The sequence below is a fragment of the Leucopleurus acutus genome (assembly GCF_964270905.1).
Source record: "Leucopleurus acutus genome assembly, chromosome: 3".
Lineage (NCBI taxonomy): Eukaryota > Metazoa > Chordata > Mammalia > Artiodactyla > Delphinidae > Leucopleurus > Leucopleurus acutus.
This window is the reverse complement of record NC_139145.1, coordinates 87,097,351-87,112,988: the sequence shown is the minus strand read 5'-3', so window position 1 is coordinate 87,112,988 and position 15,638 is coordinate 87,097,351. Positions and strand designations below refer to the sequence as shown.

The window sequence follows — 15,638 nt, the reverse complement described above, 5'->3', positions numbered from 1 at the left end:
AGAGAGAAAAGAAAACACTTCCAAACTCATTTAATGAAGCCAGCATTATCCTGATACCAAAACCAGAAAAAAAATACAAGAAAAGACAATTGTAGGCCAATATCCCAAATGAATATAGACACCAAAATTCTCAACAAAACGTTAGTAAACCAAATTCAACAGTACATTAAAAGAATCATGCACCATGATCAAATGAGATTTATTCCAGGGATACAAGGATGGTTCAACATTCATAAATCAATCAACATGACACACCACATTAACAAAATGAAGGCTTAAAACCCATATAATCATCTCAATCGATGAAGAAAAAGCATTTGACAAAGTTCAGTATTCACTTATGATAAAAACTCTCAGTAAGGTAGTTATAGAGGGAATGTATCTCAACATAATAAAGGCCATTTTTGACAAGCCCACAGCTAACACCTTACTCAATGGTAAAAAGCTGCAAGCTTTTCTTCTAAAATCAGAAATAAGACAAGGATGCCCATTCTCGCTACTGTTACTCAACATAGTACTGAAAGTCCTAGCCAGAGCAATTAGGCAAGAAAAAGAAATAAAAGGCATCCAAATCAGAAAGGAAAAAGTAAAACTGTCATTATTTACAGATTATATAATAATACATATAGAAAACCTTATAGACTTCACCAAAAACTGTTAGAACTAATCAATGATAAAGTTGCAAGATACAAAATCAATATACAAAAATCTGTTGTGTTTCTATACTCTAATAACAAACTATCAGGAGGAAAAATTAGGAAAATAATGCCATCTAGAATTGCATTGAATATAATAAAATAGCTAGGAATAAATTTAACCAAGGAGGTGTACACTAAAAACTATAAACATTGATGAAAAAAGTTGAAGAAGACACAAATAAATGAAAAGACATCCATGATCATGAATTATAAGAATTAATAGTGTTATATATATGGAATCTAAAAAACAAAATGGTTCTGAAGAACATAGGGGCAGGACAGGAAAAAAGATGCAGATGTAGAGAATGGACTTAAGGACACAGGGAGGGGAAGGGTAAACTGGGACGAAGTGAGAGAGTGGCACTGACATATATACACTACCAAATGTAAAACAGATAGCTAGTGGAAAGCAGCCACATAGCACAGGGAGATCAGCTCGGTGCTTTGTGACCACCTAGAGGGGTGGGATAGGGAGGGTGGGAGGGAGACGCAAGAGGGAGGGGATATGGGGATATAAGTATACGTGTAGCTGATTTACTTTGTTATACAGCAGAAACTAACACAACAATGTAAAGCAATTATACTCCAATAAAGATGTTAAAAAAAAAGAATTAATAGTGTTAAAATGTCCACATTACTGAAAGAAATATAGAGATTCAATGCAATCCCTATCAAAATTCCAATGGCATTTTTCATAGAAATAGAACAAACAATCCTAAGATTTTTATGGAACCACAAAAGACCCTGAATAGCTAAAGCAATCTTGAGAAAGAAGAGCAAAGGAGGCAGCATAATGCTCCTTAACTTCAAACTATATTACAAAGCTAAAGTAATCAAAACTGTATTTTATTTGCATAAAAACACATGAATAGATCAATGAAACAGAATAGAGAGTCCAGAAATAAACTCATGCATACATGGTCAATTAATTTATGATAAAAGAGCCAAAAATATACAAATGGAAAGGACAGTCTCTTTAATAAATGGTGTTGGGAACACTGGACAGCCACATGCAAAAGAATGAAACTAGACCATTATCTTATACTGTACACAAAAATTAACTCAAAATGGATTAAAGACTTGAGTGTAAGAACTGGAACCATAAAACTCCTGGAAGAAACATAAGCGGTCAGCTCCTTGACTCAGTTTTAGCAATGATTTTTTAGATCTGACTCCAAAAGCAAAAGCAACAAAGCAAAAATAAACAAGTGGGACTACGTCAAATCAAAAAGCCACTGCAAAAAAAAAAAAAAAAGGCTTTGCATCAACAAAATGAAAAGACAATGTACTGAATGGGAGAAAATATTTGCAAACATTAAGAGTCCTCATGACAAGGAAAAAAATTTGTAACTATGTGTGATGATGGATGTTTAGACTTATTGTGGTGATCATTTTGTAATACATATATACACTGAATCATTATGTTGTATACCTGAAACTAATATAATGTTATACGTCAGTTTTACCTCAATATTAACAAAATGTAACCTGAATGCTTAAAAAATGATAATAACTAACTTGGAGTGCTTACTATTGAGGGCTTTGAGAGGGCTTGAATAAATAGCACCCCTCTTTCCTGACCAAATTCTAAACAAACTGAGGAATAAGACAAAAGGGTTGCTGTTAGTGGCCAAAATAGCACCTTTGTTACTTATAAAGGTAAGACGGGGGAATAGGTTTTTTCTATGAGCAAATGCTTTTCTCCAGGACAACCCCTAAGGTGTGCAAGGCTCCAAAAATATTTTTGTTGGGCCCTTGTCTCAATAAATAATTTGATTAAAAATATATTATAAAACTCATGGACCCATGTGAGGTACTGTGATTCATCAATCAAGATTTAGAACCAATAATGAGAAAAGAAGATGTACTTACATATTTGTTTATTATCCATCAATGCATGTGAATATTTTTCATACTATGCCGGCACGATTTCTTCCCGTCCAGGTTCAGGAGCCATTTATTCATGTTCTTTATTATCATATGCAACGTTCCTGGCTAATTTCATATCGCCCATAAGGAGGAAATGATAGCAATAGCATTATTACTCTTGAGGCCATGGCTTTCAGAACATGTTTGTGTTGAAACATAGGTCTTCTTGCCTCTACACGTTCCTCCTTCCATTATTTAATGCTGGTTATATCATTACTCCTGATGCCACTGTATTGCTCAAAGTGTGGCCTGTGGATACCGGCTTCCAAAGACTCCATCAAAGGTTGTTATTGTGCTTCATTGATGATGACCACATATGCAAATCTAATCCAGAGTAGGCAGGAAAATGGGAACAATAATTCATCTTCTAGATACGTTAAATGTACTGTTCTGAATTTTATGGCATAAACAGAACAGCGTATCTTCCAACTACATCCTCTCTTGAACTCCTTAGGCTGCAATCACTTCATTCCTCGAATGTGACCTCTTTCCATGTAGACCCCTTCCACATCATCAACAGGGAGAAGGGGTGTCAGATGGCGGGAGAGAGCAGTTCCTTCTGCACAAGAATGCTGATCCCTCCCTCATCCAGCACAGTTTAAGACCAGCCTGTGAGAGTACCACGAGGTCACCACGACTGGAGGCAGGAGACACAGGTGGAAAGGGTCCCACTGGTGTGGTGGGGCAATGGTCTCCAGTGTCCTCAGAGACGATGGCACTGCCACCCCAGAGACGACCTGCTGGGGGTGGGTGACTGCTGGGGGTGGGTGACTGCCCTGGGTGCCAGCGGTGGGAGTGGAACAGGGTGAAGGACACCTGCTGGCCCCCACCTTAAGTGCCATAGAACAGGCGGCTTCAGTGACACAGGCCCACACATGCAGCTCAAGCCAAGACTGAACTTGCTCCCTTTCTGATGTGAGTGAGAGGCACTGCGGATCAGCATGATTCTGGCGGCCTAATCTTGTCCACTTTTCAAAAGACATATTGTTAGTCAGCGGGAGAAAGCTGCTGGCCAGCTCATGCTCCTGGGACCAGAGCCGGGCCACGGCTCATTGTGCCCACTTGCACGTAGAGGGTGAGGGAGCAAATGCCGGGTCTGGGGTTCACAGGGATACCTGCCCAGACGTCACGGCCTGTCCAGCCAGACCCAGGCCCTGGAGGGGGACCAGGAACGCCTTGAGGAAGCAACGCCAAGGCGCAGGACCCTCAGTTGCCGCAAAGCGCAGCGCTGCGCGTCTCACTAGGGAATCTGGGATTAGCCTGATGGCGCCGCCGTTACAGCGCTGGGCCAGAGCCAGTCTCGTACGAGGACTGCCCTCGGAAGGGCAGAGGCGACTACTCGCTTCCAAGAGATGAAGAGAAGCTGAGACAAGCACGCCGGTTTACTCGCCCTAATTCTAACGGGATTAAGCCACTGCCCAGCAAATGAGAGCGAGAGAGGTTGGGAGTGTCCCAGCAGCGGAGTTCCCGCCCCATGGAGGGAAACATGGGGAGTGGGGAAGAAGTGTTCCGCTCTAAAAGTTATTAGGGGCCTGACCAGACTCAGGTATCATTGTACTGACTCAGTGAACTCTCATGACCACCCTACAAGAGAAATACTATCTATCCCTGATGTATAGATGAGGCAACACACGTGGAGGTCAAGTAAACTGCCCAAGATTTCGCAGCTGGTAAATGGTTGGATTTAGGATTTCAACTGAGCCAATCTGGCTGATGAAGGAAAGAAGTAAAAGAAGGAAGGGAAGGAGGGAGAGGAAAGAGTAGAAAAGCCTAGTGCCTCTCACCTCTGGAGTAACAAGCAGGATTGAGGTGTTTTTCTCTTCCCTTGTAACTTGGATTATGTAAATATTCCCTCATCTTCCCTCTTCTCAGGGTCAAGAAAGTCTACACAGAACAACCTGAAATTTGTATTTCCATTTGAAAAGAAAAAATATTCTCCTTGGGTGCAATGAAGCTTATCCTCACTTCTGTGTACATCATCTCTTACTTTTAACACCAGAGAATGCTATTACTCAATTTACAAGACAGAGTGTTCCCTTCAATGTGATTTTTTTTTTTACCCAGCAGTTTTCCTACTTCAGGACCACGAAGCAATCACCAGTTCCTAGGGATGATTAATCAGTGTTATCCTTAAAAAGCTCAAAATTTCACCCTGTACTTTCATTGTAATAAAGGGCTTCCTGCAAAGCAAGCTGTCAGAAACGCAAAGGCAGGCTAGGCTCCAGTCTAGAAGAGATGAAATGCACCTCACCTCCTGCCTGGAGCGGAAGAAACACTGCTTCCCATGCATGAGGCCTGCCACAGTCTTTCCAGGGAGGAACTACGGTGGAAAACAGGCCAGAGGTTAGAGGTAGAATTTTCTGCAGAGGGAGTTAACCAGAGAAGGATAAACTAATTCCTTTAAGACATGTCTTCCTGAATGCAGTGCAGTTCAGCTTTTACAGTGATTTGAGAGCAGAGCATTACAACAGCGCAGTCTCTTAAAGCTCGCAGGGTAGGAAGCTTATCTAGCTGCTGGGCTGAACAGCTGTGGCACATCCCGCAGTGAACAGAGAGGGCTGTGGTGGGGGGGGGGCGCAGGGCGTAGTGAGGTAGAGCTGGGAGCAAGCACGGCTCTCAGCCCCTAAGCCACCCCTCCCACACTGGAGCTGGACATACCTTCCCAGTCGTGGCACTCTCTCTCTCTGACCCTGGATTCAACTGTACTCCCTCCAGCAAACTGATCAGAGTTGACAAGTTAGGCAAAGCCTATTTATGGTCCTTGATGGTGGGAGACATATGTGGTTTTAGAAGGGCCTCTGAGAATGAATCATGTAGTGGAGGTTGAAGTCAAAACAACTTTCCCAGGGACACGGCCCTTTTTTGAGGAAAAGTAACGACTACTATACATAAATATACATATGAGCATTTTTTGTCAATGTGGTAAAATGTTAATAGTTCTTAAGTTGTCATATCCACTGCAGACAGATAATGGGTATATAGGGATTTGCTATATGTTCTTTCAATTTCTCGGGTATTTTTGCAATGTTATTAAAATTTATTTTTTAAACTCGTGACATTTGTATTTTAAACCCCCTTAGAAGTTTAACGTTTGTGCTCTGCAAGAGCGCGGAACACCTATTGCGAAATTCCCGCAGGTGCTGGAAGCCAGAGAACCACTGACATTGCTTTTATTTTTTGTCTCATTCTAGCTCCCCGCTCTGCCACTCTGTTTTCTCTCTCTCTCTCTCTCTCTCTCCCCCCACCTCCTCACCCCAAGTCTTTCCTAACTTAAAAAGGTCCAAAAATGGAAGAATAAAAACAGGAATTCACAAGCAAAAGTCTTCATCTGCTTATTTGTCATTATTTTCTCACTTTGTCTGCTGGCAGATGAGGACCTACGCACGGAGCAGGTTTGGAGGTAAATACAACCTATTTCTGATCTAATCTTGCTGCTGCCCTGACTCACCAGAGGATGACACTGGGCCAGAAAGCAAGAGAAGTTTGGGGCATGGTCAGGAGGCGTGGCTTCAAGTCCTAGCTCCAGCATTTTCCGGTTGTACGATCATGGGCAAGCTGCTGCTTCCTCCTTAGGCGAGGTAATATGTTGGTGATTTAATTGTTAAGTTTTCATTGATTCTAAGCACAGCAGTCTATGAATAGTAAAGCACCTTCTGCCAAGTTGCTTGGGCAATGCTCTCCCAGCTTCCCGTGGTATCTGTAACTGGAGATGATGAGGCCATGGGTACTCATTAACCAAAAGGATTAGCTATCTGGGGCAGAGACTAATTAGGACAGAACAAGACCATGTGGAGTAGATTTAGGGTGAAGAATAGTAGGGACTTGACATTTATCCCCATTCAATCACAACCTGCTTTCTTCCCAGGGCTTACCGGTGTGAAAAATAACAGGCTTCCTTGACCACATTATTGTTCTTACTTAGAGATGTGGGTAATGGTCACTGGTACTGTGGGGACCACAGGGACTGACAAGAGAATGATTGAGGCAGAATTCTCTCTGCAGTGGATTGGAAAGTAACATAAACTTCTGCAGCTGCTGAGATCTTTTGCTTTCTTCAGGTAGGAGACTAAAGCAATTTAATATGTTTAGGCTCCTCTCAGCCTCTTTGGACTGATTGATAAAGGTAATTACCAACTTCAGAGTAGTTTTTGGTCCAAATGTTAGGTTAGGCTATTGAACTTGCAGGTCAGTCTGTGAGAACTATCAGTGCTGAAGCTGAAATTTACTTCATTTATTCTTACCTTGAGTGTTAACTCACTTGCCTACGCAGGATGCAACAGAACAAAGCAGTGAAGAGCACTGGATTGGAATCCTGACTCCCCTACTCACTAGCTGTGTGACCGTGGGCAGCTACTTAACCTTTCGATGCCCTTTGGAGATTAGAAGTCTACATCTAAAAATTTTTGTTAGGATTAACTAAGATAATGCATGTAGAACTACCTACAAACGTTCCTGGCATATAGTATGCACTCAATAAATGTTAGCTAATTTACTGCCTTACGACATCTTTCTGCACCTCTTCTGTTCCTTATAACCTGAGTTCTTTTTCAGCTAAAGACTCACTCAAATTCTCTGCAGTAATGGCTTGTGTATGTGTTACTGTAATGGATGCCCATTTTTTTTTTTTTGCGGTACGCGGGCCTCTCACTGCTGTGACCTCTCCCACCGCGGAGCACAGGCTCTGGACGCGCAGGCCCAGTGGCCATGGCTCACGGGCCCAGCCGCTCCGCGGCATGTGGGAACTTCCCGGACCGGGGCACGAACCCGTGTCCCCTGCATCGGCAGGCGGACTCTCAACCACTGTGCCACCAGGGAAGCCCACGGATGCCCATTTTGGTGTGGGGAGCAGATGGGGATGAAAAGTAAGGAGCTATGACTGCTTCTCCGTTCTAGTGTCCACAGTAACGAGGCTCTGCTTCCTGCCCTCCACTGCAGTTGCCTTCCTTCCCAATCCACTCTCGCATATCTCCTCCCACTTGTAGTTTCTAGTTGCTCTTACTTTCTGCTGCCTCATCGCTTCAGCATGATCGTGGCTACTCACAACTTTAATCCCTCCTCGTACAACCCTTTTGCTGAATTCATCTCCCATTTCCTACTGGGAATTGCCTATTTCCCAACCAAAATAGGCAAATTTAGTGAGAGGACCTGCTGGCCTGCGTAACCTTTAGCCCCTGGCCACTGGCCAACCTCTGAATGGATGGGCCTTGAGTCTGATGCCCCCACCAGTCAAATCAGCTGTGGCTGGGGTGAGTGGGATTTCTTGACCTGCAGTATCCCATCCCTTTAAGCAGGGTCTACAGGCGTTGGGAGACAATTCATGGGTTTCTTGTGTTTCTCATGTCTTCTGAGCAAGAGGCATTGACAGCTTTGCTCTGTACTGGAGTCTGTATAGAAAAATCCTAGAAAACAGATATATATTATCCCTCCCTCATCCCCCCAGGTCGGAGGACAGATTTGTTTCCTGACCAAGATAACATATAATGTCTTTCTCCAGGGCGAGGTTAGGCAGGCTTACCAGCAGTCCCTTTATAAGACTAGGGTTTCCTAAGCTCGAGTTTTCTCATCTGTGCTACAGACTCACTGTGTGTCCAGCGTCCACCTGGGCCAAGCTCTGCATTGTCCGTGAGGGACATGGGGGCAACGGGAACTGTTTAGGCGATTATGTAGCTCATGCTGCCCACTGTACCATGAGAGATAAAACCCTTTGTCTATGATCCAGGGGTCCCATAGATTCAGCTAGAATCTATGAAATGTGTTAGCTTACAAGCAGAGTCGGCAGCTCTGGACAATGAGAAGGGATGCTTCAAGTAGGGTGGCCGTGGCAGGCACCATCTAATGCAGCCTTCTACTCTGCTTCCTCTTTATAAAGTGTCACCTACAGAAGGATTAAATAAGCTCTAGGGGCTTCTCCAGGACCTGATTTGGGGGAGAAAAATGCGTTATACAGCAGTGGGGGTGGCGAGGAGACAAGAACCCAAAGGATTGTGCAGCATTTCTGCCCTCCCTGAGTGAGCCTTGGCATGCGTAGGTGTGGCACCTCTGTGTACCATGGTGCTGCTGCTGAGTCAGGCAGGGGCTGTCCTAACACGACTGTGCATCTGCATAGCGTTTAGTGCCCTTGCTGTCTAGTTCATTCAGCTTCTATGGTAATCACAGTGTAGCAAATTTGACAGTGGTGCTTACTCCTTGTCCAGCCCTTAGTAAGACAGTTTTCAGGGTATGTTAGCCCTGGTTTTCCAGCATGGTTACAAAAGCCAGCAGGAAAGCAATGTCTCAGAATTGCCTGCGTTATGTTCCATTTTCTGGGGAAAAACACACTGGATGCTTATGTGTAAATGCCTTAGAGCACAGGGAGTAGGAAGCAAAGGTAATAATACAACACAAATAAGGTGAAACACTTTTAAGTTTTGCTTCTCTCCATTATGGCCAGCCCCATCTCTGGAAAAAAAAATATATCTTTCCAAATTCTCTGGTTGTGAGATATCATGACCTGCTGGGGGCCATAGGGCATATAACCTCCTAAGAGATCTTCAACCTATAAATACAGTAACACAGCTATAGATCATTGGGGAATGAGGGTAGCTGCCGGTAGCTAGTCACCTTGGGGGGCTCGGCACGTGTTATTCTTTCTCCCTGCTTTGGTTGTTTCTTGTTTGGATAATCACAGGCACCCTCCACGCCAAGATGAACTCCTTCCCATACAGTGAATCCAGCTGCTTTGGGAAGAAACGTGTAATAGAGTCTCCTCAATACAGGGAACACTCCAGGAGGCCAGGGAGTTTGATGATCTTGTTAACAGTTGTGCTAGATTAGGCACTTGATAAACATTTGTTAAACACATAGCAGCTCAGCACATGGAGTTAATTTGTTGGCTTTGATGAAGGTGTTGTGTCCACAGATTCAGGGAGGACGCCAGCCTGATATGTTTATTATTTTATAAGACAACTAATTTTTATTAAAAAATTTAAGCATCTTCCTTCAGGTGCTCTTTACTCATTTAGATTGGGCTATAACCCCGGTTCACTTGTGAGTCATCATCATCCAATCTAGGCTAGAGCTTGCTTTCCAGACAAGGTTGATTTTGTAAGCTCCCCGATTCCTATCCTCATCTGCCTTAAATGTGAATTTAAACTAAAATAAGAACTCTGACATTCTTTAGTGGCACCAAACCTAGGGTACTGCAATACCAGGGTTGAAGGATCCTTGCTCCAGGTCAGGAGGAGGAATTGTTTGTGGAGGCCAAAGGCCGATCACAATGGTGGTACATAGTGAAGCCCCTTATAATATTTGCAACACTTGAGGTCTTTTAACAAGAAAATGGAAATAGAATAGACAAGAGAACTAGGGCATAGCTTAAATGCCTGGAAAGAATTTAAAATACCATTTAAGGACTGAAATCAAAAGGAAACCCTGTGTCAAATGTTTGTTTCTAATGATGAAGCAGTCCGGGGGTAAGTTCTCCACTCTGAGTGATTGCAACTGTGAGGGCAAATGTCCATGGCTTCTGAAGGAAGAAATCCAGAGACTTTTGGAAAGGGTAGGGCTAGTTGCTTATAGACAGATATCTGCATTAGTAAGGTCTCATTGGTTGAAGAGACAAGAGGATGCCACACACCTCTCAGGCCAGAGAGAGTTTCTGCAGAATAATTTAAGGATCCCAAATAGTACGGCTGAGGTAGGAAGTTCTCATCAGATCTTAATGGTGACTAAGAAACTTCACTAAGTAGGACATTATAACTTTGGTCAGCAGTATATTACTTAAGGCAAAAATGTCTCTCTATAACAATTTAGCAAAATAATACAAAAAGGAAAAACTAACAAAATATTTTTCAGAATTTTAAAGACCCCCCACTTTTCCCATTTTTAAAACTCAGACTACATTTCAAACAACTTAGTAAATATTAACGTTGATCGTATAGGTTGTTCCTACCCAGGAAGGTGGCATGAACTACACAGAACCCTCAGGCTCTTGTTTAAGAACCAGGAATCAATTTTTTCATTTGTAAAAGTTGGGGCAATATAAACTACGCTGCAGATTCATTATGAAGATTAGCTAAAACAGAAAGCCTCACACAATGTCTAATATTTAGCACTTCACAAATGGGAACTATTCTTATAATGTAAAAATGCATTTTTCTCAGTGAATCTTATTAAGAATTGCTGCTTTATAATCAAAGGAAAAGAAATAATGGTGGCTTGCATAATTTCTCTTACTGACAGTGAATGGCTAAGAGGTATTATCTTTCCAAAAAAAATAAGATAAAGACCTCCCCTCTCTAATATTTACTAAAAAACTGCATATTGATTATAAACTAAGAATACAAAATGGAATAAACTGCCACATCCAGGCATGTAGGCTTTTAGTAAAACTGACATTAATTACATTTTATTTCTTTTGATTTAATAAAGTTTCCATGTCAAATTCTTTCCGCTCCTGAGAGGTGATTAAGATGCTTTTTTATTCCCCATGACTTTGCACATCAACAAAGAACATTTTTTTCAAACCTTTACCCATGCACAAACAGGAGTACTGAACCTTTAATTTAGTCTTTATAGAGAAAACAGAAGCAGAGTGATTAAGTGACTTGTCAAGGTCATGTTACTTCAAATATCATTAATTTTTGAGAGGAAAAAAGGAAGATTCCAAAAATTAGAAAAATGAGGTTGACATTGATCACTTATCAAATTCTAGAGAAGATGAACAGATGGCATGTGAGCAGTTAGAAAAGGAGGTTGCATGGTTTCACTAAGAGTGAAGCATTTCCAGCTAACTTCATTTGTTTTCTTGATTTAATATACTAGCAGATTAGGCTACTTCCATAGTGCTTGTCGACCAAACAGGACAAAATTTCTTACGGTGTCCTTTTAGGAACCATGAAGAAACAAAAGCACTTAAGTGACTGGTAGTTGCTTCAACAACTGTACCCAGAGTACTGACTGGTGGATCAAAGTCATCTAGAGGGCAGTCTACAGTGGCATTCTGAAGAGGGTCTGTATTTCATCCTGTTCTATTCAGTATTTATCAGTAACTTGGACAAAGCCACTAAACACCAAAGGCATACTTCATCAAAATTGGGACTGATGCAGGATGAGCGAAGAATCAGAATTCATATGGACCTTTACAAGTTAAATTTAGTAAGGATGAATGTAGTCCAATTAGGTTAAGAAGAAATTGTGTAAGTAATTATTAGGAACAGACTTGGCTTACCAGCAATACCTTGAAGTTTAGCAAGAGACAACAACGTGATACGCTTGCCTAATAATGATGGTAATGATAATACTATCAACATATACGAGTCATAACAGTCATATGAGAGTCACTTTGATGTTGGCAATAATGCTTCTGGACCTTGCTCTAGTCAGAGGAACTGTGTTTAGTTCTGAGCAACACATTTTAAGTGAGGGATGGGAATAGCCAATGCCAGGCTGGTCTAGAATAGATATCACGCAAGACCTGAGAAAAGTGTGAAGGCTGAGGGAAGACAGGAAGAGGTGGTCACACAGAAGAGACAGGACTTTTCTGCCTAGCTTCACATATGTGCTATGTATAGGAATATTTGGGTGATACTTTTCTAACGAAATCCAACCCTTGTAGGGGTGCTGAGTGGCTCCAACTCTGGAAGTCCATCAACCACTTCTGTACAGCTGAGGTCTCTTTTAGGGTTTTCCTTCTTAGATCACAGTTAAAGGAGTATAAAATCACGTGCTCAGGAGCCTATTCCAGACTTCCTTAGTAGCTGTGTACTTTGCTATAAACACTAAATCCTCCAGGGGGTTACATTATAGAAGTGATAAGACTACACAATTAAATATTAGAAATGACCACTGAGTATATCCTGTTTATTGTTTATGATTTACACGAAAAATGATGGATTGAGGTTGTAGAACAATAAACCAATCATTACGTTTAGACCTGGGCTTTTGAAAAACTTGCATTCCATTTTAACAGTTCACATATATTTAACAGTTTATATATAAATGCAGATCACAAATAAGAGTTAGTTAGCTTAGAGATAAACAATTAAGAAACACGAAAGAAAACCACATAGATCTACCTTTAAATATCAGCATTCAAATTACAAGAAAGAAGACGACGTTTAAAAAAATAAAATTATTAGGTCAAGTCACTTAACATATAATAGAGAAATAAGAGAAACAGTACTTTTATTAATATTTATATTTCTAATTTACCTTCATATATTCTTTACTTTTTCAAAAGGAGCCAAGACGTGATCAAACAATATTTAGGTGTCCTAACTTGTCAGCCTCAGCTTCTATCAGCTTGTTACAATGAAAATTCTAAAACCTCAATTTTCTTTTTAAAAGAATTTTTAAGCCAATTCTTATTCAACTTTTCTCCTTCATAGCAGCTGTTTACAGATAGTAGGGAGCCAAGAATGAAGGGCAGAAACAGATGGAAAGCAAAAAGTACAACAGCTATCTTAAGTTCAGCTCTCAACACTGCTGGTTGAATTTGGAACCAAAACCTCTTAACAACTGGCAGATAATAGTTAAATCTTAACAGCCAAAGAAGAAATATTTTCTTTGGGACAGATGCTATCTAGGAAGAGAAAACCAAGGTCCCTTTACACTGCCTAAATATAATGTGTGTGGCTTATTACAGAGAAATCTGTAACAATGTCAGTTTAACCACTAAGTGTCACTGATCATAATTATTTAAAGGAAATTATTTAAAGGAAACAAACAACAACAATAAAAATCACATTACCCACAAATTTCCACAATATACACATGAGAATTAATTTTAATTTGATTTGACTCCTTGACACTAACTGATCATCAATGAAATACGGTATGGAGAGATCACAGAGTAGAAAACAAGCAATGATTAGTTTATACAACAGTGACTATATACATCAGAAGGAAAACATGCTACCTAATGCAACATTAAGGCTTGAATGTAAGCATTTCCAAAGTCACAGAAGCCCCAAAGAACCCCTAAATTACAAAGTCACCACATTACATGCATGCAATGTTCAGTTTTGTTTTACCCATAAAACGATACACAGTATTTTGCTGTAAGTACCAGACACATTTACAATATATGCAAAAATTAGAATGCAAGTGTTATGTTCCTTATATTTAAGCCTCAAATGTGCCAACAGTGAAAATTCATTTATTTTTAAGAATGAAGAAAAGAGGTGGAATATAAATATGCAGAGAGATTACACAAATAAAATGTAATTTTGCATTTGGGAAGCCATATAAACATTCTTTTTATGTGTCTAAACTAAATCATCATTGTACTACTTGGATAGATGTACACTCACTATGTGTTTTACTATTTTACTTGCTCAAATGTGGCATTCTAACACCCATCATTCTCTGGTGTTGATACCTAATCACATCCGTAAATTAATATTATGTCCATGTTGATACATACTTGCCTACTGGGTGTGATCACTTAAACAGAAAGCTGTGCACTCTTAGTTTGGTTACATGATTACAAAGATGACCCTGTGGGTCAAATTTCCCATTAAAAAAAAAGTAAAGTAAGGAAAGCTGATTTCCTCACTTTTGTAAAAGCTTGTGAACAGATCTCTTTCAGAGGATAAATGTGAGGTCAGCATCTTCTTTTCTCTTTTAGAGAAAGGAAATTAAGAACGGAACCTGTTCAGTTCTGTTCATACAATCACTAGGCAATCATACAATCAATTCCTTTTTCACCCATGGCTTAATTACTTGTTTTTATTTTAGTTCCAGGTGCATAATTTTCCCAAAATAAATTAGTGTAAAGAAACAAAGGCTGATAATGTAGTATGAATAATCCTTGTTCAACAATATTTTAAAATAATAAATTATAACATAGTAAGGTTTAGATATGTTGTATAAAGGTATGGCCAAATCTGTCCTGGACCCCATCAGTTTTATGCTTTATACAAGACAGCACAATTAATTCTTCTAGTTTTTTAAGGATTCAGATTTTCCTTCGGGATACAACAGAATGAGTGTTTTAAAACACTTTATGCTTGTTTTCAGACTTCCCAAAATATTTCAGAGCCAAAATTACCTTTAACTATATCCAGTGTTTGTTACACAAATGTGCCATGAGTGTTCTGGACCTTCAAGTACAATTTTAACCAAATAGAAAGGACTTCATAAGGCCATCTAATTCATCTCACTGTACCAAGCACTGAGCACATGAGATTGTTTATATGCTTTACTAACCCTACTTTAAGCACATCCACCATTTCAAATATAATAACTTATTTTACTACCTAACCATTTCAAGGAGATTACATTTAAGATTTTAAAATTTTGTGATGCTCTAGCCAGAAGTTTTGTTTGGCATTCTAAAAAGTCCTAATTTTAAACAAAGATGAAAGAGTAAGTTATCTTCTTATAAAACCACTCAGTATTATGAACCAAGAAGTTTTGATGAAGCAAAAGCAAAGGGACCAATGAAAAAGCATGCCTTAGAATTCTTTTTTATTTCCAACGAAACCAAACTTTACTACTGTTGTGATCACAATCTTCACATTTGATGCAAATAGGAAAACTTAATTATAATCACTTAGTGGCAGTACTTCAGACAAAACCAATAATGTGTGCCACACAGATGATTATTTCTTCTGGATCAAGTTAATCAATAAGCTTGACATTACAATTAATAACATATTAAACTAAAGAAAATGAACGCACTACTTCAACATTCAGCTTGAAAATGTTTAGTACTTTCTGCAAACCTAAATTTAGTTTAGAAAGGTTAATATTCTCTTTCTAAACTATGGCATAGACTATATATAGCATTTTAAATATATTTATATATAATTATTTGCACATCATATTTTAGAAGGATCTGCAGATTTACTTGGATAGACCGATCTCATTCAAGTGTTCAGGCTTAGGGGGCTTCTGCAGTACTGTCATTTGCAGTTGGGGCATCATGATCAGGCTCAGAGGAAGCAGCTGCAGGTGTTTCCATCACAGCAGGTGGGAAATGACGGCGGCACACAGGGCACGTCCCTGACTGGGGGGAGAAAAAAACAA

The 15,638-nt window shown here is 40.2% G+C and overlaps 1 protein-coding gene across 2 annotated transcripts in view; it reads right to left on the bottom strand.

Moving 5' to 3' along the window:
- Window positions 1-12,437: 12,437 nt before the first annotated feature.
- The window catches only part of PJA2 (praja ring finger ubiquitin ligase 2), an 83,699-nt gene continuing 80,498 nt past the window's right edge, over window positions 12,438-15,638 (bottom strand). For both annotated transcript variants that reach the window (XM_082837224.1, XM_082837223.1), the window contains exon 10: window positions 12,438-15,618. In XM_082837224.1, the coding sequence (XP_082693350.1) occupies window positions 15,493-15,618 (126 nt within the window). In that variant the 3' untranslated portion in view covers window positions 12,438-15,492. The remainder of the gene's footprint in view (window positions 15,619-15,638) is intronic.